At 57.0% G+C, this 22,738-nt stretch overlaps 2 protein-coding genes across 2 annotated transcripts in view; one reads left to right on the top strand and one right to left on the bottom strand.

The window, feature by feature from the left end:
• Window positions 1-13,438, top strand: part of DNAH1 (dynein axonemal heavy chain 1) — a 75,481-nt gene extending 62,043 nt beyond the window's left edge. Inside the window, exons 54-77 of the mRNA XM_020280369.2 lie at window positions 293-478; window positions 834-1,025; window positions 2,273-2,440; window positions 2,525-2,716; window positions 2,855-2,986; window positions 3,471-3,596; window positions 4,238-4,357; window positions 4,452-4,601; window positions 4,708-4,868; window positions 5,715-5,940; window positions 6,058-6,253; window positions 6,757-6,908; window positions 7,884-8,080; window positions 8,327-8,471; window positions 8,737-8,895; window positions 8,977-9,108; window positions 9,531-9,701; window positions 9,773-9,952; window positions 10,022-10,198; window positions 10,822-10,992; window positions 11,144-11,274; window positions 11,619-11,970; window positions 12,278-12,512; window positions 13,021-13,438. Coding sequence (XP_020135958.2) covers window positions 293-478; window positions 834-1,025; window positions 2,273-2,440; window positions 2,525-2,716; window positions 2,855-2,986; window positions 3,471-3,596; window positions 4,238-4,357; window positions 4,452-4,601; window positions 4,708-4,868; window positions 5,715-5,940; window positions 6,058-6,253; window positions 6,757-6,908; window positions 7,884-8,080; window positions 8,327-8,471; window positions 8,737-8,895; window positions 8,977-9,108; window positions 9,531-9,701; window positions 9,773-9,952; window positions 10,022-10,198; window positions 10,822-10,992; window positions 11,144-11,274; window positions 11,619-11,970; window positions 12,278-12,512; window positions 13,021-13,142 — 4,173 coding nt within the window. The 3' untranslated portion in view covers window positions 13,143-13,438. The remainder of the gene's footprint in view (window positions 1-292; window positions 479-833; window positions 1,026-2,272; window positions 2,441-2,524; window positions 2,717-2,854; window positions 2,987-3,470; window positions 3,597-4,237; window positions 4,358-4,451; window positions 4,602-4,707; window positions 4,869-5,714; window positions 5,941-6,057; window positions 6,254-6,756; window positions 6,909-7,883; window positions 8,081-8,326; window positions 8,472-8,736; window positions 8,896-8,976; window positions 9,109-9,530; window positions 9,702-9,772; window positions 9,953-10,021; window positions 10,199-10,821; window positions 10,993-11,143; window positions 11,275-11,618; window positions 11,971-12,277; window positions 12,513-13,020) is intronic.
• A 229-nt stretch (window positions 13,439-13,667) lies between these two features.
• On the bottom strand, window positions 13,668-22,619 carry BAP1 (BRCA1 associated deubiquitinase 1). Its single transcript, XM_012771517.2, has 17 exons — window positions 22,453-22,619; window positions 22,325-22,354; window positions 22,173-22,227; window positions 21,085-21,217; window positions 20,573-20,692; window positions 20,014-20,075; window positions 19,787-19,929; window positions 19,446-19,524; window positions 18,878-19,001; window positions 18,400-18,547; window positions 17,718-17,902; window positions 17,121-17,254; window positions 16,065-16,543; window positions 15,779-15,942; window positions 15,431-15,523; window positions 15,252-15,324; window positions 13,668-15,065 (listed from the first exon to the last, which is right to left on the bottom strand). Exons 1-17 carry the CDS (start codon window positions 22,487-22,489, stop codon window positions 14,932-14,934), a joined length of 2,193 nt encoding a protein of 730 aa, XP_012626971.2. The 5' UTR covers window positions 22,490-22,619; the 3' UTR covers window positions 13,668-14,931.
• Between the last annotated feature and the right edge of the window lie 119 nt (window positions 22,620-22,738).

A 22,738-nucleotide genomic window follows, 5' to 3' on the forward strand; every position in this document is an offset into this window, starting at 1 on the left:
TGTCTTGCATGAAGGTGCCTGAGGGAGCCCTGCCCTGTGGGACACTTATGCTCACACCTGGCAGGAGCCCCATGCCAGGCTCATGGCGAGCACTCAGGACATGGAAGGGGCTCCTGATATTCCCAGATTTCCATGGCACGTCGTAGCTGGAAGGCTGTTGCAGAGCAGGGCATCCCGGTGCTCATTTCCTTCCATCTGGGGAGCCCGAGACGCGGAGAGGAGAAAGGGGAAGAGGGCAGGCCAGGGCCTGCCACAGGCCACCAGCTGGGCTCTCCCTGGCTCCCATCCCCAGGTAGATACAGCCATCGCTGAGGAGACCCGGAATTCAGTGCAGGCAGAAGAGATCAAGGCCAACGACAAGGCCAGGAAGGCACAAGCTATTGCCGATGACGCCCAGAAGGATCTGGACGAGGCGCTGCCAGCCCTGGATGCAGCCCTGGCCAGCCTGCGCAACCTCAATAAGAACGACGTGACCGAGGTGGGCAGCTGGGTGCCTGGCACTCCCTCTCATCTCTCTCTCCGCTGTCCTCTTGAGTCTTAATCCTTCCTCTGCACATCCTTTGGGGACCAGGCACCAAGAGGAGAGGGCAGAACTTGGGCTGGAACCCAGCTGCCTGTCCTGCCCTCCTTGTACCAGCCCCCAGGGCCCAGGCAGGGGCGTGGGGACCTGGGGAGCAGGAGGAGCCACAGGCTAAGGCTGGGTCTAGGTACACCCTTTGTCCTGTGGTGGTCAGGACTTGTTTGGTGGGGCCAACCTTTCTGGCAAGGTCCCTGCCTAGGGGTACCCACTCGTGCTGGGCCTTCCCCTTCCCCACCCGTGGTCGGGCCCGCAGGTGCGTGCCATGCAGAGGCCACCCCCAGGCGTGAAGCTGGTCATAGAAGCTGTGTGCATCATGAAGGGCATTAAGCCCAAGAAGGTGCCTGGAGAGAAACCAGGCACCAAGGTGGATGATTACTGGGAACCAGGCAAGGGGCTGCTGCAGGACCCGGGCCGCTTCCTCGAGAGCCTCTTCAAATTTGACAAGGTGAGCATGCCAGGCATCCAGGCCAGCCCGTGAGTGAGGACAGGACCCAGCAGGGCAGTGGAGCCAGAGAGGAGCCTGTCCCACCACAGCGTCTGCGTGTGCCGTGGTCTCTGTCTGCAGAGTCAGCCCACAGCTGACTAGGCTCAGAGCCTGGCCCTGAGGAGCTCTCGGTCTGGTGTGGTGACAGACAGACCCACTGACAGAGGGGGTATTGAAGAAATTGGGACCTGAGCAGCCCCATAGGATGTCACCCACAGTCACTTTGAGGCTCCACAGCCTGGAGATTCTTTCATGCCCTTTCCTTCCTGCAACCCCATGCAAGACCGTCCCCATATGCTCAGTCATCACCTCTCTCCCTCAGCCTCAGCATCTGATCTTTCTTTGTCTCTGGGTTTCTTTGGGCATCTGGGCTTTCAGCGTCCCTGGGTGTGTGCTCTCTCAGGGCTGTGCCAGAGTTAGATCAGCCTGACACCCACAGTCCTTTTGGAGGGCCCCTGTGCCGCTGCCCGTCCCACCTGGGCCACTGCCTACGCCCACGTGTCAGTGTCTGGGTCCTGGGCATTTCCCGCACCCATCTCAGAAGCAGCTGGAATCCCTGTGGGTGTCCCCATCCCTCCTCTTCCTCTTCCATCAGATGGGAACCAGAGGCCCCACAGGCCTCATCAGGCTCCTCTGAGAGAAACACCCAGGCCATGAGTGCTCCGGGCCGGCACGCAGGGCCCAAGCTCTGGCCTCTGGGAGCTCGTAAACAATGCACATTCTTGGGCCTCTCATGAAATACAGGTTGGACTCTCCCTGGGTGGGACAAGAGCCCTGGAGGGTGTGGTAGGCTCTCGGGGTGGGAATTAATATTCCCTTGAACATGAGCCTGGTTGGGCATCAGAACAACGCGTTCCCCTCCACCTGCTGGTGGCGTTGCCTTCAGGAGGCAGCCCTGGCCTTCAGATGCGTTTTCAAATGGGGCCTTATGTGTTATCAGATCTTGAAACTGCCATAGGTTTCCAAGGAAGATCTCTCTAATCATATTATCTAGAATTCTGGTGACAGAGAAGTCCCTTTTCTGGCCAGCCTTTCTGGGCTGTGCTGTTCCTTAAGGAGAAGCCCATCCGTCCATACTGAGGCCTGCACAGAGCATGGGGCATAGAAGCAGGGTCAAGGTGTCCCTCAGCAGGCCCCACCTCCCAGCAGAGTCCTTCCCCTGCCACCCTTGAGAAACAGCCTCCTGAGGCCCAGTGTCCCCGCCCCAGGACAACATTGGGGAGGCAGTGATCAAAGCCATCCAGCCATACATCGACAACGAAGAGTTCCAGCCAGCTGCCATTGCCAAGGTGTCCAAGGCCTGCACCTCCATCTGCCAGTGGGTGCGCGCCATGCACAAGTACCACTTCGTGGCCAAGGCTGTGGAGCCCAAGAGAGTGAGGATTGAGCAGACCTGGTGGGGGTGGGTTCCCCTCCCTGGGGTATGGGTGAGCTAGCCCCTTGCCTTCTGCCCTCCGCAGCAAGCCCTGCGGGAAGCACAGGACGACCTAGAGGTCACCCAGCGGATCCTGGAGGAGGCAAAGCAGCGCCTTCTCGAGGTGGAGAACGGCATTGCCACCCTGCAGACCAAGTACCGAGAATGCCTCGCTAAGAAGGAGGACCTGGAGCTGAAGTGTGATCAGTGTGAGCAGCGGCTGGGCCGCGCAGACAAGGTGTGCACCCTCCTCTGCCAAGGATGAAGGGCATGGGGCGTGGGCAGGTCCTGGGGGGGCTGTCCACACCCCTCCCTGGCAGCCCCAGGCCCGCAGCTGAGCCTCCCAGAGCCCAACCCCCTGGGGCTGCCTCTGCAGCTCATCAACGGGCTGTCGGACGAGAAGGTGCGCTGGCAGGAGACGGTGGAGAACCTGGAGTACATGCTCAACAACATCTCCGGCGACGTGCTGGTGGCTGCTGGCTTTGTGGCCTACTTGGGCCCCTTCACGGTAGGGAGCCCGCAGCTCTGCCCAAAGAGGCCCTTCGTTTTGGCCTTACCTCCATGAGGGGCCTGCAGGGCAGCTGTCCCCTCACCTAGCCGTCCAGTGAGCATGCGGCAGGCCCCCTCTCAGAGGCAGGCAATGCAGGTGCGCAAAAAGCCAGAAAACCCACTAGCGGGAGATTGCACTTCCACACTTGCTCTGTGCCGGGTGCTGTTCTGTTCTAAACACTCCATCTATGTATTCTATTTAGTCCTCACAGCCACCTTTACGGTTGGGCATTGTTAGTATCACCTCGATTTCACAGATGGGGGTGCTGAGGTTTGTGGAGGCCAAGGAAGTCACCCAAAGTGGGACTAGAATGCAGGTGTCTGGCTCCACATCTGAACTCTTGACCCCTGTGTGCAACTGCTGAGTGCTGTGGTGTAGCAGGAGGTGGGGAGTGTTCCACAGGTGTCATGGAGTGGTGGCCCTGAGTCTGGCATCTCCCCAGGGCCAGTACCGCATAGTGCTCTACGACAGCTGGGTCAAGCAGCTCATGATCCACGATGTTCCACATACCTCCGAGCCCACACTGATCAGGACACTGGGGAACCCCGTGAAGATTCGCTCGTGGCAGGTGCCCACCCCAGGGGCAGGAGTGACCAGACAGGGCCTGTGCCATGGTCCGGGCTCGCCCAGGAGGCTCCTGCCTCCCTTCCACTCTCCTTTCCCAAGCCCTCCTCTGACCTCTCTTGGGCCCAGCAAGAGGGTGGTGGGTGGGAGAGGAGAGGAAAGCTGGACGAGTGTGGCACAGCTAAATGTGGGGAGTGAGTTTAATGGGTTCTTTTAAGAGTGTGGGGGGGTGGGGAGCAGTATCCAGAGTGAGGGTTAAGAAAGGTTTCCTAAGAGAAGTTGTGTCTGAAGGGCAGGGAGAGTTGGCAAAGGGGGAGAAGAGGCTGTAGGCAGAGGCTGAGCACAGGCAAAGGCCAGGAGGCTTGATAGGGTGGGGGCCCCGTGAAGATGGAACCACTGAGTGAGGATTCAGTAGGCAAGAGGACAGAAAGGTCCAGCAAAGGGGGAGCACCAGGAGCAGGAGAGAGGCAGGGGGTCCTGGGGGCTGAGCCCTTGCCCACATTGTCACCTGCCCCCCACCTCCAAGGGGGTGCAATAAGGAGAGGGAAGTCCTTAGCCAGAGCATGAGGTCGGGAGTAGCTGATGCCCCAGGAGGCCCTGTTTGCATGAAAAGCTTGACCCAGTCCTGCGTCTGGCCCTCCACAGATCGCTGGCCTCCCCAACGACACACTGTCAGTGGAGAATGGGGTCATCAACCAGTTCTCCCAGCGCTGGACCCACTTCATTGACCCTCAGGGCCAGGCCAACAAGTGGATCAAGAATATGGTGAGCCCACCCACTGGGCATCCCTCACCCCCTGCCACTGCGCCAGGGGTGACTCTCAGTGCCCACGATCCCCACCTGCCCCCTTGCCCCGCAGGAAAAGGACAATGGGCTGGATGTGTTCAAGCTGAGTGACCGCGACTTCCTGCGCAGCATGGAGAACGCCATCCGCTTCGGCAAGCCGTGTCTTCTGGAGAACGTGGGCGAGGAGCTGGACCCAGCCCTGGAGCCCGTGCTGCTCAAGCAGGTGGGCCTGTGGGGGCTGGGGGCCTGGGGCCCAGACAGGGCAGAGGGCAGCTCCCTTCCCTGCCACACCGGTGAGGCTCAGGCTCTGCCCGTCCCAACCCCTACAGACATATAAGCAGCAGGGCAACACTGTGCTGAAGCTGGGGGACACAGTGATCCCCTACCACGAGGACTTCAGGATGTACATCACCACCAAGCTCCCCAACCCACACTATACACCCGAGATCTCCACCAAACTCACCCTCATCAACTTCACCCTGTCACCCAGGTAAGCCCCTGCCCCTCAGGGCCCCAAGCATGAGTACTGCCTCCGCCTTCCTGGCTGCCCTCTCCCACCCTTGGGCCAGGACTCAGTGAGACTTTCCCCGACTCAAAGCCTCCGCCAGTTTCCTCCCAGAGGAAGGCATTCCAGGCCTTTCAAGCCCTCCTGCCAGCCCCCCTTACCTGTCGCCATTTCCACCTAAGAACCCCTGCCCCCAACCCATCTGGATCCCTGGTCATGGTCCCTAGCCTCCCTGGCCAGCCCTGACCCTCCAGGCACACTTCCTCTCCAGCTTAGCCCTTGCCAGGCCTTTGTGCCCTCACCCCCAGAGCTGTCCCAGAGCCCTGAGCTGGGGACACTGTGGCTCCCTGCACCCAACCCTGCTTCCTGCCCTTGCCGCCATGAGCCCAGGCTCCATGGCTTTCGCTGGTCACCCATACAGAGCCCACACCCCACAAGCCTGCTCCATGCCAAGGCCTCCATTCCAGTGGCCACTATGAACCACTCCACAAGCCAGGGTGTGAAAATGCCCTTAAGGCCTGTCCCTATGGGTCACCCACAGCTCCCTCCTGCTGGGAAGGTGTCTGGAGACCCCAGCGGGTCACACATCCAACTGGCTGGCCCCTTCTAGGATTCCAGGCTGCCACCCACTCACTGAGAACTGGTCGCTTTGAAGGCAAGGTGTGCATTAGTCCTTAGCCTGAGATGGAGGCTAGGCTTCCCAGGCTGGCACTGGCAAGGATGCCGGGCGCTTAGAGCCCTGGGTGCACAGGTAGAGACGTGAGCAGGCTCAAGGCTGGCCCTCTGGGGCCCACCAGATATTACAGACTTGGTGTCTCCTGCCACTGGCAGTGGCTTAGAGGACCAGCTACTGGGCCAGGTAGTGGCTGAGGAGCGACCTGACCTGGAGGAGGCCAAGAACCAGCTGATTATCAGTAACGCCAAGATGCGTCAGGAGCTGAAAGACATCGAAGATCAGATCCTGTACCGCCTCAGCTCCTCTGAGGGCAACCCTGTGGATGACACGGAGCTCATCAAGGTGCTGGAAGCTTCCAAGATGAAGGCTGCTGAGATCCAGGTCGGCAAGAGCCTGCCCACCCCACCCAGCTCAGGCCTGCCCCCACCCCCCACCCACCCCTGCCTTCTGCTCTGCCAGCCTGCCCGGGCCTGACCCTCCTCCCACACCACACCCCAGGCCAAGGTCAGGATTGCAGAGCAGACAGAGAAGGACATTGACCTCACACGCATGGAGTACATACCTGTGGCCGTCCGCACCCAGATCCTCTTCTTCTGCGTGTCTGACCTGGCCAACGTGGACCCCATGTACCAGTACTCCCTCGAGTGGTTTCTCAACATCTTCCTCTCGGGCATCGCAAACTCAGAGAGGGCAGGTAGTGCTGGCACCAGTGCACACAAGGGTCGCACTCCAATGTAGATATGACCCGTGTGGACACATTTCCATTGTGAGATATCCGCATGTAAATTCATGCCCACATTCACCTGGACACACTCTCATATCTGACTCGCACAGGGGTCCTCAAACTTTTTAAACAGGGGGCCAGTTCACTGTCCCTCAGACCATTGGAGGGCTGGACTATAGTTTTAAAAAAACTATGAACAAATTCCTATGCACACTGCACATATCTTATTTTGAAGTAAAAAAACAAACGGACAAAGACACCCGCACGTGGCCCACAGGCCGTAGTTGGAGGACGCCTGCATAAGAACATCACACACCTTTCCTCGGAGCCCCTTCACTGGGAACACCAAGTGACCCGAAGGGAGGCCCAGACTGCCCCTATGGCTGCTGGGGAGATAGCTAGGCTGGGCTGGAGGCGGGGATCTGCCTTCTTCTCACCTCTGCCCACACTCTGCCATCACCTCCGCCCTGCAGACCACCTCAAGAAGCGCATCAGCAACATCAATCGCTACCTGACCTACAGCCTCTACAGCAACGTCTGCCGCAGCCTCTTTGAGAAGCACAAGCTGATGTTTGCCTTCCTGCTGTGTGTCCGCATCATGATGAACGAGGGCAAGATCAACCAGGTGCATGGGCAGTGAGATGGCTGGGTGGGTGGCCAGCCTTGCTGTGGGCCTGAGAACAGGGTAGAAGGAAAGGGAAAGCTAGACACAAGGGCACAGAAAGAGCAAGGGGGCAGAGGACACACAATTCCTTGGTTAAAAACAGCCAGAAGGGCAGGCATGGTAGCTCATGCCTATAATTCCAGCACTTCGGGAGGCCAAGGTGGGAGGATTGCTTGAGCCCAGGAGTTTGAGACCAGCCTGAGCAAGAGTGAGACCCTGTCTCTACTAAAAATAGAAAGAAATTAGCCAAACAACTAAAAATAGAAAAACAATATTAGCCAGGCATGGTGGTACACACCTGTAGTACCAGCTACTCAGGAGGCTGAGGCAGAGCCCAGGAGTTCAAGGCCACAGTGAGCTATGATTGTGCCACTGCATTCCAGCCTGGGTGACAGCGAGACCCTATCTCTCAAAAACTTTTAAAAATTACAATTAAAAAGCTAGACAGAATATCCTGAGTTAATGGTGAGCTGTGATGCTGTGAACTCTGAGAAGGTTCACAGAGTATGTGGGTGAGCACAGAGACTGTCCCCAGGGACAGCCTGGCCTGGGGCTCCCACACCTTTTTGGCTGGGAGCGCACACTCTCAAGAAACCCCCGGTATTACGTGGTGTAGTGGAAAGCCCTGCTTTCCAGTGGGAGTGACAGCCACCACTGCTAGAGCCCAGGAAGTCGAGGCACTGGGCTCTTGCCTGGGAAGCAGTTGGAGTTCTGATGTGTCCTACTTTTCAAATAGGAGACTGAGGCCTTCAGAGGTCTAATCCTTTGCCCTAGGGGCACACCAGCAAAAGGTGGGGTGAGGACACTAACCCACACCTATTCGACTACCACCCACAAGGAGGTCTCAGTTTCTCCGGGTGAGGGTGGTACGGTGCACAGAGGTGGGGAACAACTGGCCACAGGCCCTGGTACCAGCCTCCTCCTGTCCCCTGCTAGAGTGAGTGGCGCTACCTCCTGTCTGGGGGCTCCATCCAGATCATGATTGAGAATCCTGCACCAGACTGGCTGTCAGACCGGGCCTGGCGAGACATCTTGGCACTCTCGAACCTGCCAGCCTTTTCCTCCTTCTCCTCTGACTTTGTGAAGCACCTCTCAGAATTCCAGATGATCTTTGACAGCCTTGAGCCCCACCGGTTAGCAGGGTCCCAGAGTATGGCAGGATGGGCACATCAAAAGGGTGAGACCCTAGGAAAAGGCCTGCCCAGGAGCCTTCTCTGAGTGGCTACCTGGGTTGCCCTGAAGCTGTGGCCATATCACTTCTGTTCTCCCAACCCTGTGTCCCTGGGCTAACCCCATCCCTTGCTGTCAGGCCAGTAGACTCCCTGGGGCCAGTGACCTCCCATAGGCCCGCTCTCAGGGAGATGTGGGCACTGTTGCAGGCAGCCTTTGCCTGGCATCTGGGACCAGTACCTGGACCAGTTCCAGAAGCTTCTAGTCCTCCGCTGCCTGCGAGGGGACAAGGTTACCAATGCCATGCAGGATTTTGTGTCTACCAACCTGGAACCACGCTTCATTGAGCCCCAGGCAAGTGCTGGCACCCAGGCAGGAATGGTACCCTGGTATAATGCCCATCCCAGTCCCAGGGCCCTGGCGGCATCTGGATAGACTGCTTTGCAGCCTCAGCCAGGCCAGGACTCCTGCCCGCCCCCCCAAAGTCTCTGGAAGATTCGGGGCCCCACCTAGCAGCCCCTCTGGGATCTCTTTGCAAACCCTAGGATCCCCCTCCCTTGCCGTGGTCCTGTCTCTCTTCAGCCCCAGGTGGTCCCAGCATATCTCCCTGCCCTTGCAGACCGCCAACCTGTCAGTGGTATTCAAAGACTCCAACTCCACCACACCCCTCATCTTTGTGCTGTCGCCTGGCACAGACCCTGCTGCCGACCTCTACAAGTTTGCTGAAGAAATGAAGTTCTCCAAGAAGCTCTCTGCCATCTCCCTGGGCCAGGGGCAGGTAAGGGCTAGGTAGGGAGGAAGGGCGTGGGCCGTGGGGGTGGGCCAGCTGGCTCCCCAACACCCAGTGCTCCACACACAGGGCCCTCGGGCAGAAGCCATGATGCGCAGCTCCATAGAGAGGGGCAAGTGGGTCTTCTTCCAAAACTGCCATCTGGCACCAAGCTGGATGCCAGCCCTGGAACGCCTCATTGAGCACATCAACCCCGACAAGGTATGCCACCCTGCCTGTCACAGGCCCAGTGGGGCCTCCCTTGCTGAAGGGACATACAATGCATCCATCAGGGACTGATGAGGCTTAAATGAGATGATCCTGCAAAGCACTCACCCTAGCCCCAAGCACACAGCAAGCACTCAGTAACTGACCCACATACCATGCACTGACTAGATCAATCTTCTCAATGACCCTCTGAGTTACTGGTACAAGCAGTAATGTGACTTGACCAGAGCCACCCAGCACAGATCGGTGACACTCTAGGACTTGCCAAAGCCCATATATTTAACCCAGATGTCCATGCAGCCTTGCTTGGCCCACCCCAGGGGTGGAGTCCCAGGCACCCTGGCTAGGAGGGAGCCTGGTATTGGGGTGGCCACCAAGTTTGGGCCTCAGTGCTCATATGGAGCCATGGCCACCAGGTGCACCGAGACTTCCGCCTGTGGCTCACCAGCTTGCCCAGCAACAAGTTCCCAGTGTCCATCCTGCAGAATGGCTCCAAGATGACTATTGAGCCACCACGTGGTGTCAAGGCCAACCTGATGAAGTCCTACAGCAGCCTCAGTGATGACTTCCTCAACTCCTGTCGCAAGGTGAGGCACACTTGGTGCATGCCTGCCCTACCTGCCCCCACCGCGCCCCTCACATCCCCTACCTCCTGCAGGTGATGGAGTTCAAGTCCCTGCTGCTGTCTCTGTGCCTGTTCCATGGGAATGCACTGGAGCGCCGTAAGTTTGGGCCCCTGGGCTTCAATATCCCCTACGAGTTCACAGATGGAGACCTGCGCATCTGCATCAGCCAGCTCAAGATGTTTCTGGATGAATATGATGACATTCCCTACAAGGTAGGTTGGGGACAGGCTGGGAACCAGGGGCTCCGGCACTTAGGGGACCCTCACCCACCTGCTCCATAGGTCCTCAAGTACACAGCAGGTGAGATCAATTACGGGGGCCGCGTCACTGATGACTGGGACCGGCGCTGCATCATGAACGTCCTGGAGGACTTCTACAACCCCGCTGTACTCTCCTCTGAGCACTGCTACAGCCCTTCGGGTGTCTACCACCAGATCCAACCCACCTATGACCTCAACGTAAGCCGCCCCCACGGGCAGTGTGGGAGGGGCCTGCCAAACTGGGGTTCTGAGGTCCTGTGAACACCTTGGTGCTGGGTGAGAAGAGACATGGCCCCTGCCCTCCAGTAGCTTCTTCTCATTGATTAATCCATCCCACAAGGATAGCCAGGGTAAGGGAGTGGAGTCAGTCCCTGTCCCCTGGAGTTTGGCTCTGAGGTAGGCAAACTCCCACTCAGCCCAGCCACTCCCTGAATGTAACTATTCAGTGAGGGTCGGGGCTACCTCCAAGATGGTAACCAGGCCAACTGTGCAGTCAGGGAGGGCTCCCTGAGGAACATGTGGGGGAGAAGTCATGAGCCCGGGCTGTGTTGGGAGGGTCATCAGTGCAGAGGGCCTGTGGCATGACAGTTTTGAGCTTCTGAATGGAGAAGCAGGGAGTAGACAGCAATGAGAAGGGGACTAGGAGGGAAGCAAGGGCCGTACCACATGGTGCCTTAGAGGCTATGGAGTCCCAAGAACAGGGACATGTGAAAGGGTCACAACCAGGGCTGACAAATGGGGATGCACCCAACTGGAGGGTCACTCTGAAGGCTGCAGTAGAGCAAGGCAGGGGCTTTAGTTGCGGCCTTCCTACCTCCTAGGGCTACCTCTCCTACATCAAGAGTCTCCCACTCAATGACATGCCTGAGATCTTCGGCCTGCATGACAATGCCAACATCACCTTTGCCCAGAATGAGACGTTTGCCCTGCTGGGTGCCATCATCCAGCTGCAACCCAAATCGTCCTCTGTGGGTGGCCAGGGCCAGGAGGAGGTGGGTAGTGACAGGAGGCAGGGGCCCAAGGGCTGGGTGGGGCTGGGCTCCACCATGCTGCCTGCAGCCTTGTGGAAGGAACTCTGCATGTGGAATCCTACAGGGGTTAAGAGGGACCAGCCCTGATTCCCAGTGTCCTTTGCCCCTGCAGATAGTGGAGGCTATGGCCCAGAACATTCTGCTCAAGATACCTGAGCCTATCAACTTGCAATGGGTGATGGGCAAGTACCCCGTGCTGTATGAGGAGTCAATGAACACAGTGCTGGTGCAAGAGGTCATTAGGTAATGCCCCCGCTACACATCCCACCCGTGTCTGCAGCCGCTGGACTGCAGAGAAATGGCGACAAGAGTCACTGTGGGCCAGGCACCATGCCAAGTGCTATACATCCACCTTCCCACTCAACCACATTTTTATTATTCCCATTTTATAGATGAGGCCCACAAAAGGTTAAGTGACCTGTCCAGGTTCACACATTTGACAAGACCCAGAGCTGGGTGTTACCCAGGTCACCTGATCTAGCTCTATGCTCTTAGCTGCTATTTTCTGCCATTGTTTTTCCTAGGGAGCATAGATACTACCACACAACCCCAGCCCACTGCCCACTTCCTTGCCAATGGCCCCATAGGTACAACCGGCTGCTACAGGTGATCACACAGACGCTGCAAGACCTGCTCAAGGCACTCAAGGGGCTGGTGGTGATGTCCTTGCAGCTGGAGCTGATGGCTGCCAGCCTGTATAACAATGCCGTGCCCGAGCTCTGGAATGCCAAGGCCTACCCATCGCTCAAGCCGCTGTCCTCATGGGTCATGGATCTGCTGCAACGCCTGAACTTTGTGGAGGTCTGGATCCAAGGTGGCATCCCGGCTGTCTTCTGGATCAGTGGCTTCTTCTTTCCTCAGGCGTTCTTGACAGGCACTCTGCAGAACTTTGCCCGCAAATCTGTGATCTCCATTGACACCATCTCCTTCGATTTCAAGGTCTGGGCACAGCCAGGGCCAGGTCAGGTGACAGGCTAGGGTACAACCCAGGCAGGAAGGTGCACTGAGGCCACAGCTGGCTGGCAGTTAGGACACCCCTGAGCAGGAGGGTGGGAAGACCCAGGCCAGAAGAGGCCGTGAGTCCCAGGGAAATCCAAAGGGCAGGGCACAGCTGCAGGCTGCTGGCTAAAATGATGGGTAAGTGATGGGCAGGCAGCACCTCTCAGGAGGGAGTTTGTCTCCTGACTCAAATCCTAACCCAGATTCTGGGTGTCAGTGTGTGGATGTGTCTGTATGCCCATCACAGGTGATGTCCCAGACACCATCAGAGTTAAAGACAAGGCCTCAAGAAGGGTGCTATATCCATGGACTGTTCTTAGAAGGTGCCCGCTGGGATCCAGTGGCCTTCCAGCTGGCTGAATCTCGGCCCAAGGAGCTATACACAGAGATGGCTGTTATCTGGCTCCTGCCGGTACCCAACCGCAAGGCCCAGGACCGAGACTTCTACCTGTGCCCCATCTACAAGACACTGACCCGTGCTGGTACGGGGCCTGGGGCGGGGAGCCTAAACTACAGGTGGGGGCCCAGGAATGACCCAGCCTGGCCAGAGCAGCCCAAGCCAGTTAGGCTGACATAGATTAGCTGAACAGGAAGGCCAACAGAGGTTTGGGCAAGGACAGAAGCAGACAGGATAATGGCCAAGGGCTGGGATCACCTACTTGCCTCCCAGTAGATCCACTGTGGGTCATGGGAGCCTTATGAGCCCCAGCCTACCATTGAGGGTTCAGAGGGGTAACTGAGGCCCAGAGCAGGGATGGGCTTGGGTTGGGTCTATCAGGCAATGAAAAGTGGCATCAACTCTTCCATTCCCATCCTCAATCACTGGTGCAGTAACCCTGGGCAGACTTGAGCCTTGGCCAAACCCACTCACCAGTCAGGTGAGGGACCTCTCCCTGTCCTCAGCTTAGTCTCCCAACCCCAATGGCCTTGCCCCTACCCTATCTCTGCTCTAGGCATGACCTAAACCTTCCCCCTTCTTGCCTGTCCCAGGAACACTATCAACCACAGGACACTCCACCAACTATGTCATTGCTGTAGAGATCCCCACCAACCAGCCCCAGCGACACTGGATAAAGCGTGGTGTGGCCCTCATCTGTGCCCTGGACTACTAGACTCAGACAGATTGGTCAGGGCCATTAAAGTTGAGTTTTCCAAGCAGTCCAGCCTTAACTGCTTGCATGCGGCCTCTCTGCCAGGGTGGGGGTGAGGGGCCATGGAAGCCTCAGCAGAGAATTCAGTCAGCAGGGGACAGAGGGAGCAGCTTTCCAAATGCAACAAGGGAGGAGACATGTGCCCTCTCAGGGAGAACACGCCAGGCAGGACCAGAGGCAGCACTGCCTCCCACAGCCAGAGCTCCAGCACCCTTCTAGGCAGCAAAGCCACCAGATCTGATGAAAGCTATGGCCCTCTCCGCCAACAGTGCACCTTGTCTGGAGCCCACCTGAAGCCCCTCTTCAGCTCGGGTCCTAAATCCCAGGTCTAGGGTCACAAAGATCTCTGGCCCAGAAGCAAACCGGATGCCCCAGGATTGCATACTTCTCACCACACTGGTCACAGGGCCTTGGGCCCAGGAGGCCTAGTAGGTCCCTAGTTCCTCCCACCACATCCTAGCCTCAGGCCAGCAACCACAGGAAGGCTCACTTTTTAGGAGACTTTTATTCATTCATTGATCCAGTATTTATTTACAGGAGCTGGAGGGGTCAGGCTGTGCTTAGCCCAGAGAGGCAGCTACCACACCTGCCAGCACCCCAGTCACTATGTACAGATAAGGGGCTTGCTTGGATCACCTTCAAAGCCACCTGGCAGAGGCCATGGGGCTGTTAGGGGCCTGAGCTCCAGAGGCAGCATTAGGCCCATTACTCCTTGGTATCAGGCCCTCTGGGAACACAGGGGCTCCAATCAGTTGTCTCGATCCTGCTGTCCCCCACCCTGAGTGCCTTGCAGAGGCTGAGAAAGCTGGCAGGGAGGGCTGAGTGTGCTAGCTTCCTGCAAGCAGCCCGGTCTTTGCTATCCCTAAGAGGAGGGAGACATGGTAATACTGAGGGGCTGGGCAGTGGTTCCTCTGAGCCCAAGCTCCAAGAACAGAGAGAGACGAGGAGCCCGAGGCAGGCCCATGGCTAGGGCCACAACACTGAAGGCGAAGAGCCCCAGAACCCTGCTGTGGAGAGCAGTCTTGGTAAGTCTGGCTAGAACTAGGAGGACAGTTTACAGGCCACCAAACAATTCAAACACTCCTCTCTGCTCAGGTCAGGGACACCAGCAGGCTGCTCGTCCCACCCCTGCTGGGACACCCCACTCCCAATGCAGCCCAGCAGTCAGGTCCCTGAGTTTGGCACTCTCCCAAGAGAAATGAAGAGAGCAGGCCTCGCTTCCTCACAACAGGGACAGGCTGGCAGCTGAGACCCTGAGCAGGGTCTGATGCCCACCCAGGCCCCCTGGTGGGACTCTGCAGTTGTGACCCTGGCATGATGCAGGGACCTGGGCCCACCAGGATGATAGCTGCTAGGACACAAAGCAGAGTCAGGAAGCTGGCTATGTCAACACGGTGGCAAGATGGGTTGGAGCCCAGAAAAATAGATGTCTCTGATAGGTAAAATATATATTCTGCTGCCCATGCAGAAGGGGCAGGTCCTGCCATTCCACAGCCGGCTGTGGAAGAAGCTGCAATACCTTGCTGTGCCCCAACTCCAGCTGCTGCCTCCTGAGCACTATGGGGCTAACCTGCCCCTGCCAGGCCCTAGGACATGATGCCAGGCATGTGGCCTGGCTCCCATTCCCAGGGCCTGGGCTCTCTGGCTGGAACTATTCAGTAATACTGGGAAAAGGGGGAGTGGGGCAGGGAGGAGGCCCTCATGAGGGCTATGCGGCAAGAGTGGGCTGCAGAGTCAGGGCCAGCAGTCCTCACTGGCGCTTGGCCTTGTAGGGGCGAGAGCGTTTCCGCCGGTCAGGCTTCCGCTGCTTGTGGAGCCGGCCAATGCTGACCCCTTGGCGCCGCCGCACAGAGATGTTCTGCTCCACCAGGTTGGCCAGCATGCCTGTGGGGAGGCAAAGACCCTTGAACAGGTGGCTGGTTGTCTCAGGCTGGCAGCTGAGGCTTTCACAGCCCTTTCTGTGCCCCACAGTCTGCTTAAGACTCAGGAGAAGCCTGAGGGAGGGAGGGCCTGAGGGACATGGCCCTCAGCAGGGCATGCCAGTTAGGACATAGGAGTGAGTCCTCTCACCTTCCTGAGCCAGCATGGAGATGAAGGTGCAGATGAACTCATCATAGTTGTGGGTCCTTCTCTGGTCATCAATCTGTGGAAGGGAAGGAGGCTGAGGGCACTACAGCCCATCTCGCCATAGCAGCCACCAGCTGACCTCAAGAGGGGCTGAGGACCAGGCAGGTAGAGAGATCACCCACCTTGAACTTCTTCCTCTTCTCCACCTCTTCCTTGAGGCAGGCCTCATAGTTTGCAATTTCAGCCTCCACACACTTCAGCAGTGCCAGCAGCTCCTGCCAAAACCCAGCATTGTACCTCTGACAGGGGCTGGCCATCACCAAAGCCCCACTACCAAGATGCAGCTAGAGGCAAGGATGAACAGAGTCCATGGAGCCTACTGAGCCCCTGCCGCCACCCAGCTCAGAAAGACTTCCTGGCACCTGGCTCCAGCCACCAAAATTCCAATCAAGAAGCCAGCACCTGGGCAGCAGCAGGTCAGGCCCTTCCCTCTGCCAGGATTAAAAGAGAAAGCCACAAAGGAGGCCCACCTTGGGTGAGTACTTCTCCCCACTCAAGGGCTCGCTGGGTCTGACCAGCCCAGTCTTCTCTCTGCTGTCCGGGGCTTCCACCACCTCCTTCTCCACTGGGCTGCTGGATCCCTGGTTGCCTTGATTTGGTCTGATGGAGGGTGAGGAACCCTTCCCACCATTCTCTGGGAAAAAAAGGCACAAAAACACCCATCAGAGTGCAAGACACTTTGTGGTCACTTAGCCACCTCCCTCATCCCTCCTGGGTGCATGCACCAAGTGGCCAATGAGCCAACCCAAGACCCACCTGTCAGCACCAAGGGACTCAGCACACCATCCTCAGCCAGGTGCAGCAGGCCTGTGCTGATGACAGGACCCAAGTCGCGGACAGCACGGTTGTAGCGTATGCAGTCAACACGCAGCAGGCTGTCATCCTCTCCAAAAAGTACCTTGGAGATGTGGGAGGTGACAGGGCTGGAGGGCCGTGTTGGGTTGGCCGAACGGATAGGCGAACGCAGTGGCGAGTTGAAGGCACTGCCAATCTCAGAGGCTGTGTCTGTGCTCTCATTGCTGGGGGTGGGTGAGGGCTGCGAGTGCGTGGGCACTGCCACAGCTGGACTCCCAGCCGCACTGCTAGTCTTGATGGACAGAGGAATTGAGAGGTCTTTCTGGGACTCTTTAAGTTTCTCAGCCAAGACGTTGATGGTGTTGGGCTGCAGCACTGACAGCTGCCCATCTGCAGAACCACTCAAGGACCCTGGCTTCCCTGTCCCCTTCCGCTTGTACCTGTGGGGCCCAAGAAGAGGTGGAGCAAGAGAACGGGCCAGGTGACCACACCCAGCAGTGTTCAGAATGGTTTCAATACATCCTGACTTCCAGGGACTGACCCCTAAAGCTTCTTGTACTTGGTCTAGCACCTTGACCCACCCATGCCAAGCCTGGTACTGTAAGCTCTATCAGCTGCAGCCAGGTGTCCTCAAAGGACACCTCCTCTATCCTAGCTGCCTTGCTTCTGGGCTTTTCCCAATGCTGTGTGTTCCAGCAAAGTTACCCCCATCCACCAACACATATCTCCTCCATCCCTGCACCAACTGATCTTTCGAGGCCTTGCTGAAAAGCCATCTCCAACAGGACATGCCTTGATGTGTGCTTATGTGCTCAGCCCTCTCCCAAGCCCACCAAAAACCTTTTTGGAAACCTGTGGTCAGCCCCTTCATGCCAGCTTCCCCCAGGGCCCTATACTCTGCAGGTGCTCAGCGTTATATGCTGAAGGGCATTCTCAGACATGGGCTGAGAATAGAATATATTCAGAATAAGACCCAACGCACCCAGAGCCTGGTAGCCTTACAGAGCCGGGGCTGACCTGATGGCAGAGTTGGTATTCTGCACGTCATCCTCCTCGTCATCCTCATAGTCATCCTCATCATCTGAGTATTGTTGGGGTGGGCGGACTGGAACTCGGCTGCGGCCCACACCAGCTGCCAGGTCTTCCTCCTCCTGAGGCAGAGACCAGGCAGTCATGAGCAGAAGCTGCTCAGCCTGGCTGGGCACACGTGGCCAGAGAGAAAGCCAATGTGTCTCTCCAGGCTGAGTCAGCTGAGCCACTCCAGGTGCTCCAGAACCCACCCTTGGCCCCTGGGGAGGCTGCCTCCCCCCTGCATAGAAGCCTACAGAGAGCTGCTAAGAGAAAAAGAGCACCCCAAAACACATGCATTTTGCTAGCAGAACCCAACCTGTGCAGTTGTACCAAGGAGCATGCCCTAAATGTTTAACCCCACAGCCATGTTGGAGGAGCTCTCCCTGCCTCCCTAAGCATTGTGGGGGCCGTTGTGTATCAGACAAAGGAACCTGGCAACCCAGGCCCAGGCAGAGGACAAACACCAAGGTACCACATGGGAAACTGCCCGTTGCAGCCTCTCAAGAGAATTACAGAGAATCCTGCAAGGGTGCTCCCGCTTACCTGCATAGGGGACTTGGCATAGTTGTGATTGTCTAGAAAGGCTGGCAACCACTGGACAATGGGGGTAGGAGTGGGAGGAACCCCATTCAGGCCACTCCCTGGAGGCTTCACCACCAGCTTGGGTTTGTTGGGAGGACTGTGGGTCGGGGCTTGTACGCATGAACCAGCCACTTCCTCCACACCATCTGAGAAAAGGCAAGGAGCATAGGCAGGACCTTCAGCAGGATTCTCAAGAAAAGCCCACAGTCTCTCCAGTCCTGTGACACAGCACTGCTCCTCTCCCTCCCCAGAGAGCAGCCAAGCCAGCTGGTGGAATGGGACTCAGCAAGCTCTGAGACATGACCTTACTGCAAGACTGGAAGAAGAATGAGATGGAAAAATAAAGGGAGGAAGAAAACGGCCTCAAGACAAAACAAGAAAGGAAGTGTACATTATGGAGAAGGGTACAGGGGCCAGTGGTAATGATAGCCCCTACAGAAAGGTTTTTTTAGGGAAGAACTATTCTCCCTCTATGTTCTGAGGGGGGAGAGCTGCAGGCACTGGGCTTTCAGGCCTCCCGTAGGAGCCTCTGCACCACTGCCCAAGGACCTCCTAGAAAAAGACCTGCTCTGCTTGGGCCTCCCAGGGCAAGCTATGAGGGGCTGGCTCTGAGGCCCATGAGAGGCCCCTATCTCCACAGTACCTGTGTGGGTGCCCTCAGAGGCCACTGGGGCTCTGCTTGTCTCCAACACCAGGGGGGACTTGCTGCTGGCTGGCTTGGACTCCTCAGGCAGCTGTGACTCTTGAGACTTGTGGGTCTGAATCAGCTCTGGCTGTGTTACCCTAATCAGCTAAAAACAGAATCCAAGGCTCAGAGGAAGAAGGGTAGACCCAGGCCTCTACCTCAGACAGCTGAAGGTTGCAGGACTAAAGGGCATAATGGCCTTGGCTCTACCCATTTACTTATTCACAGGGAAATAAACAGCCAAACTGAAACCCCCTTAGAAGTGACCCCTACCCACCCCAAATCCCACCTTTCCTACTCAGGAGCAAGGGAAAGGAGGGGTTAACTGAAGCCCAGAACCACAAGAGTGTGATCTGGGAATCAGAGCTGGAAGCTGCGGTGGGGGAAAGGCAGGGAGGGCTGTGTTGAGCAGGGGCCAGGCAGGAAGGGAACCCACCTGCTGCAGGGCCTCCAGTACTGTCTGACGGTTCACCTTCAGCACGTGCAGCCTGGCCTCGTACTTTATCCTGCGGTCGGGCACCACTGCCATCAGGTTGAAGCGGATGTCGTGGTAGGGCTCCCTGCAGTCACAGCCGCAGCCATGAGAGCAGCTCCCGCTCTGGCCCCGCCATCAGGTTGAGGCAGATATCCTGGCAGGGCTCCCTGTAGTCACACCTGTAGCCATAGGTATAGGCCCTACCCCAACAGGCAGGTAGCAACTGGCCATGTATGCCAGGCACCTGGGCTGGTTCCTTCCAACAAGCTGTGTGAGGGACCTGTCAGGCAGTGAGCCAGCCACCCAGGGCTCCACCATGGCCTGCCCTGCCCCCGGCCCATCTAGGGGGTGGGCCACAGGCAGCCCCAGTAGGAAATAGGAAAAGGAGTTGAAGGCCCATGATCTAAGCCAGATCTTGCCAAATTGACCATGTGGCCTTGTGATTTACAAATCACCTGGCCTCTACTCTGTCCCTCTCAAAGGGGGCACAGCTCCACAGGGTAGAGCAGGGCAAGCACAGGGCCCTTACCCTGCAGTGGCGAGGCCGATACGCTCCATGATGACCCGCCGGGCCTTGTCTGTCCACTCCTCATCTTCCCCCCAGGGCCCTAGGGAAGGCCAAGACAATGAATCAGCAGATGTGAAACCTGAGTTTGGGCAGGCCAGGAGTGAGAGGAAAGACAGATAAAAGCAGTTGAGCCCGGGAGTCAGGAGCTGGTCAAGGAATGCAGTGTAGGGTAAAATCCAGACCAGAGTCAGATGTCCTCAGTACCACACCCCCTACCACTGGATCCCAAGCACCTGAGGGCCCTGAGCTCTAGCTCCCCGGGAGGTAAACAGAGAAACAGGCTCCCAGCTCAGGGTGCCTACCATGGTCAATGGGGTAGACCTTCAGCCCATCCAGCTCAAAGAGCCGGCCTGTGATAGGCACATAGCTGACAAAGTGGAACGCCTCCATGGTCCGCACTGCACTAAGGCCATTCTGCTTTTCGGGAAGGTGGCGGGGCTCAGGCCTGGGGAAGGACGACACGGTCAGGCCCAAAATATGACACTCCCCCCACCCTCACCTCACATCAGCTCCCACAGCAACCACACACCTGGCATGGCTATTGTGTGCCTTGGCCAACTCCGGGGCATTGCCAATTGCATATCCTTTGCTCTAGATGGAAGAAAAGGACACATCAGAATAATTTCTTCTCAAGTGGGCCTCTGGGTGGAAGGCAACGCTATAGAGAGCAGGTCTGGAGGCATTTCAGGAATCTAAAGGAGCACAGATGAACTTTCCTAAAGTGTTAATGGGGGCAGGAAAGAGCTCTAGAGCCCCAAAGAGATGGCCACTACTGGCTTTGCAACTAATTATGGACACTGGGGAGCAAAATGACCTGACAGAAAAATTTCTGACAAAGGAGGTTCTGATATGATACGACTGAGGAAAACTCTCTTCCCTCCCTCAGTCTGTTTCCTTTCCTGACAATTGGGCCTAAAACCAATTGCCTTACATAATTAATTTAAGCATCAAATGTAATATAAATGATCATTTGAAAAGGAAACAGCCTAATAGTGCCAAATACCACATGGTGGCATTACCAGTGGCCCTGAGGGTAAGATCTGCTCAGCCGGCTGTGAGCCAGGATTAAGGTACTGCAGCCTACCTACCTCAGGGCTAAAGCCTTTGGTGAAGTCCTTCATGCGACTCAGGGTGGGTCCCAGGTCCACATTGCTACAGTTCAGGAGCACGCTCAGCAAGGCATGAGTGGCACAAGAGTTGGGTATCAGCTGTGAAACCAAGAACAGTCATCAATACACAGCACCACTCGCACCAAGCTCCCCCAAGCCCACATTCATCAGAAATGGGGATGCAGAGAGGGACAGTCAAATCTGGACAACAACCCTCATCAGCTCCCCTCATCTTTGTCCAGTGTTTCCTCATTTAACAAGCATCAACTAAATACTCACCTGCTATCTGGGAACACAGAGCTATCAGACACCATCATGCTCTGCAGATGCTGCCTTTAATGAGTAAGAGCTCAGTTCTTTCTGCCAGGGGGTTTCTGTAACTAGCAACCCTGGTATCTGCCATTCTCCTCCTGTCTTCCTCCACTTCCACTTCCCAAGCAAAGAAAATGGCAGCATCCCACCCTCCAGAGAGAGCACAGAACCCAACAGACCTGGTGAGCAAAGAACATGTTATTCACAATATCGTCATCAATCACAGATGTATCATCCACCAAGGTAGAGACCTTGCGACGGGACCGGCGCTCTTCGATCCATTTGAACAGGAAGATGAATCCATATACAGGGCTGGGGGAAATAAGGGGACGAACTAGATCAGCCAAGGGGCAAAAGGCAATCAGAAACCCCTTGCTTCTCCTCTATTCCTTTGCACTGTGTCACCACTCACCACTTTGCCCTTGCCATGATCCCCCTTCTCCCCTGGCTTCTTTCTAATACTGTGTCCAAAGTAGCCCTGTGCCCTCACACCCAGAGGCCTGCCACAGGCTGAGTAAGGCATCAGCTTCTGGCTGTGGTGCGCTAAAAGTCCACCCAGTCTCCTTATGAAGTCTATGGTTCTGGGTAAGAAAAGTTGGAAGTGTCCCAGGATGGGACAGCGTAGGAACACAAAATAAGGCAAAAACAAAAACTCTGATGAGGCATTTAAACACTAATTCTCAGTTGTGCACCCCAATGCAGTCAGGAAAACAAATGAACAACCACACCACTGCCTTCTTGCCCAGGAAATTAAAACAGACTTCTTGGTTCAGTCACTGTCTCAGTCTTGGTTCATTAGTCTCTCTATGCCTCAATTCCATGGGGCCACAAGGGCAAGACCCTAAGTTTGGGCATTCAGAAGGGGCCCTGTCACACCAACCAATCAATACAGGAAGACCTTTGTGTCAGGATTAAAGCAACAGCACACACGAGCACATTGTAGTTAATAAATTACACAACTGCACAAAAGGCACTATATGACCTGGGTCTTCCTGCTGCAAGGGGATTCTTGCAAGATTAGAAAAGGCAGCTGAACTGCATCCCAAAGGGTGGTTAGTGCTGGGGAAGAGGCTACTACATAAAGGAAAGCGCTGAGGGAAGATTGAGAGAAAAAGATATTAGCTTGACCCAGAAAGGAGGGAATGCTTCTTTATGTGAGATTTTACAACTTGGGGTTCCTGATATTATCTCCCTTGACGGGCACTCTTTCCTGGGGCCTTCCCAAGCCCTCTGGGTGTAAGGGAGGCCCTGGCATACGGCCACTCACCCCTGGCATTTGCTCTGAAGGTCATAGATCTCCTCCACCTGCACCCCTTTGACACCTGCAATCAGGAAAGGAAAGCGGTCGGGAAGGGCAGCCACAGGCCCTGAAGCGAGGGCGCAGGGGTGGGCTCCCACAACCCCAGAAGAAGTTCTTACCAAAATCTTCCACCAGGAGGGTGAAGAGGCCTGGGTGGGGCGACAAGAGGAGGGGGTGATGGTCAGGCAGGCATGTCCCGGGCCTATCCGACCTCCCTAGTCCCCGGCCCGCCCGGCCCCCTCCTCACCCGGGTCGCTCTCCAGCTCCAGCCAGCCCTTATTCATCTTCCCGTGGGGCGACCCCTCAGCGCCATGTCCAGGCCCTCCCGCCCCACCGCCGCCCCCAACGGGAGCCCCCACCGCTCCCGGGGCCCCTCAGCCCCACACACAGACAACGGGCCCCGTCGCGTCACCCGCCCGCGCCGGCGGCATGACGTCACTGCGACGCGACGGCCCCACCCCGCCTCTGGGTTCGTCTTCCGCTGGTGGGGTTGCGGGCACGCGCTCGGGGGCGGGCGGGCGCGCGCGGAGGCG

This window comes from Microcebus murinus, chromosome 1 (genome assembly GCF_040939455.1).
Source record: "Microcebus murinus isolate Inina chromosome 1, M.murinus_Inina_mat1.0, whole genome shotgun sequence".
NCBI classification, from domain to species: Eukaryota; Metazoa; Chordata; class Mammalia; order Primates; family Cheirogaleidae; genus Microcebus; species Microcebus murinus.

Bases quoted from the DNA above. Each gene is read 5' to 3' on its own strand.
- BAP1 (XM_012771517.2), bottom strand. From the start codon at position 22,489: ATGAATAAGGGCTGGCTGGAGCTGGAGAGCGACCCGG. The intron at 18,548-18,877 runs GTGGGTTCCCTT...TTCTGTTTTTAG, and splicing joins TACTGGAGGCCCTGCAGCAG to CTGATTAGGGTAACACAGCC. The intron at 15,066-15,251 runs GTGAGAGGACTC...GCCTCCCCACAG, and splicing joins CTCCATGCTGGCTCAGGAAG to GCATGCTGGCCAACCTGGTG.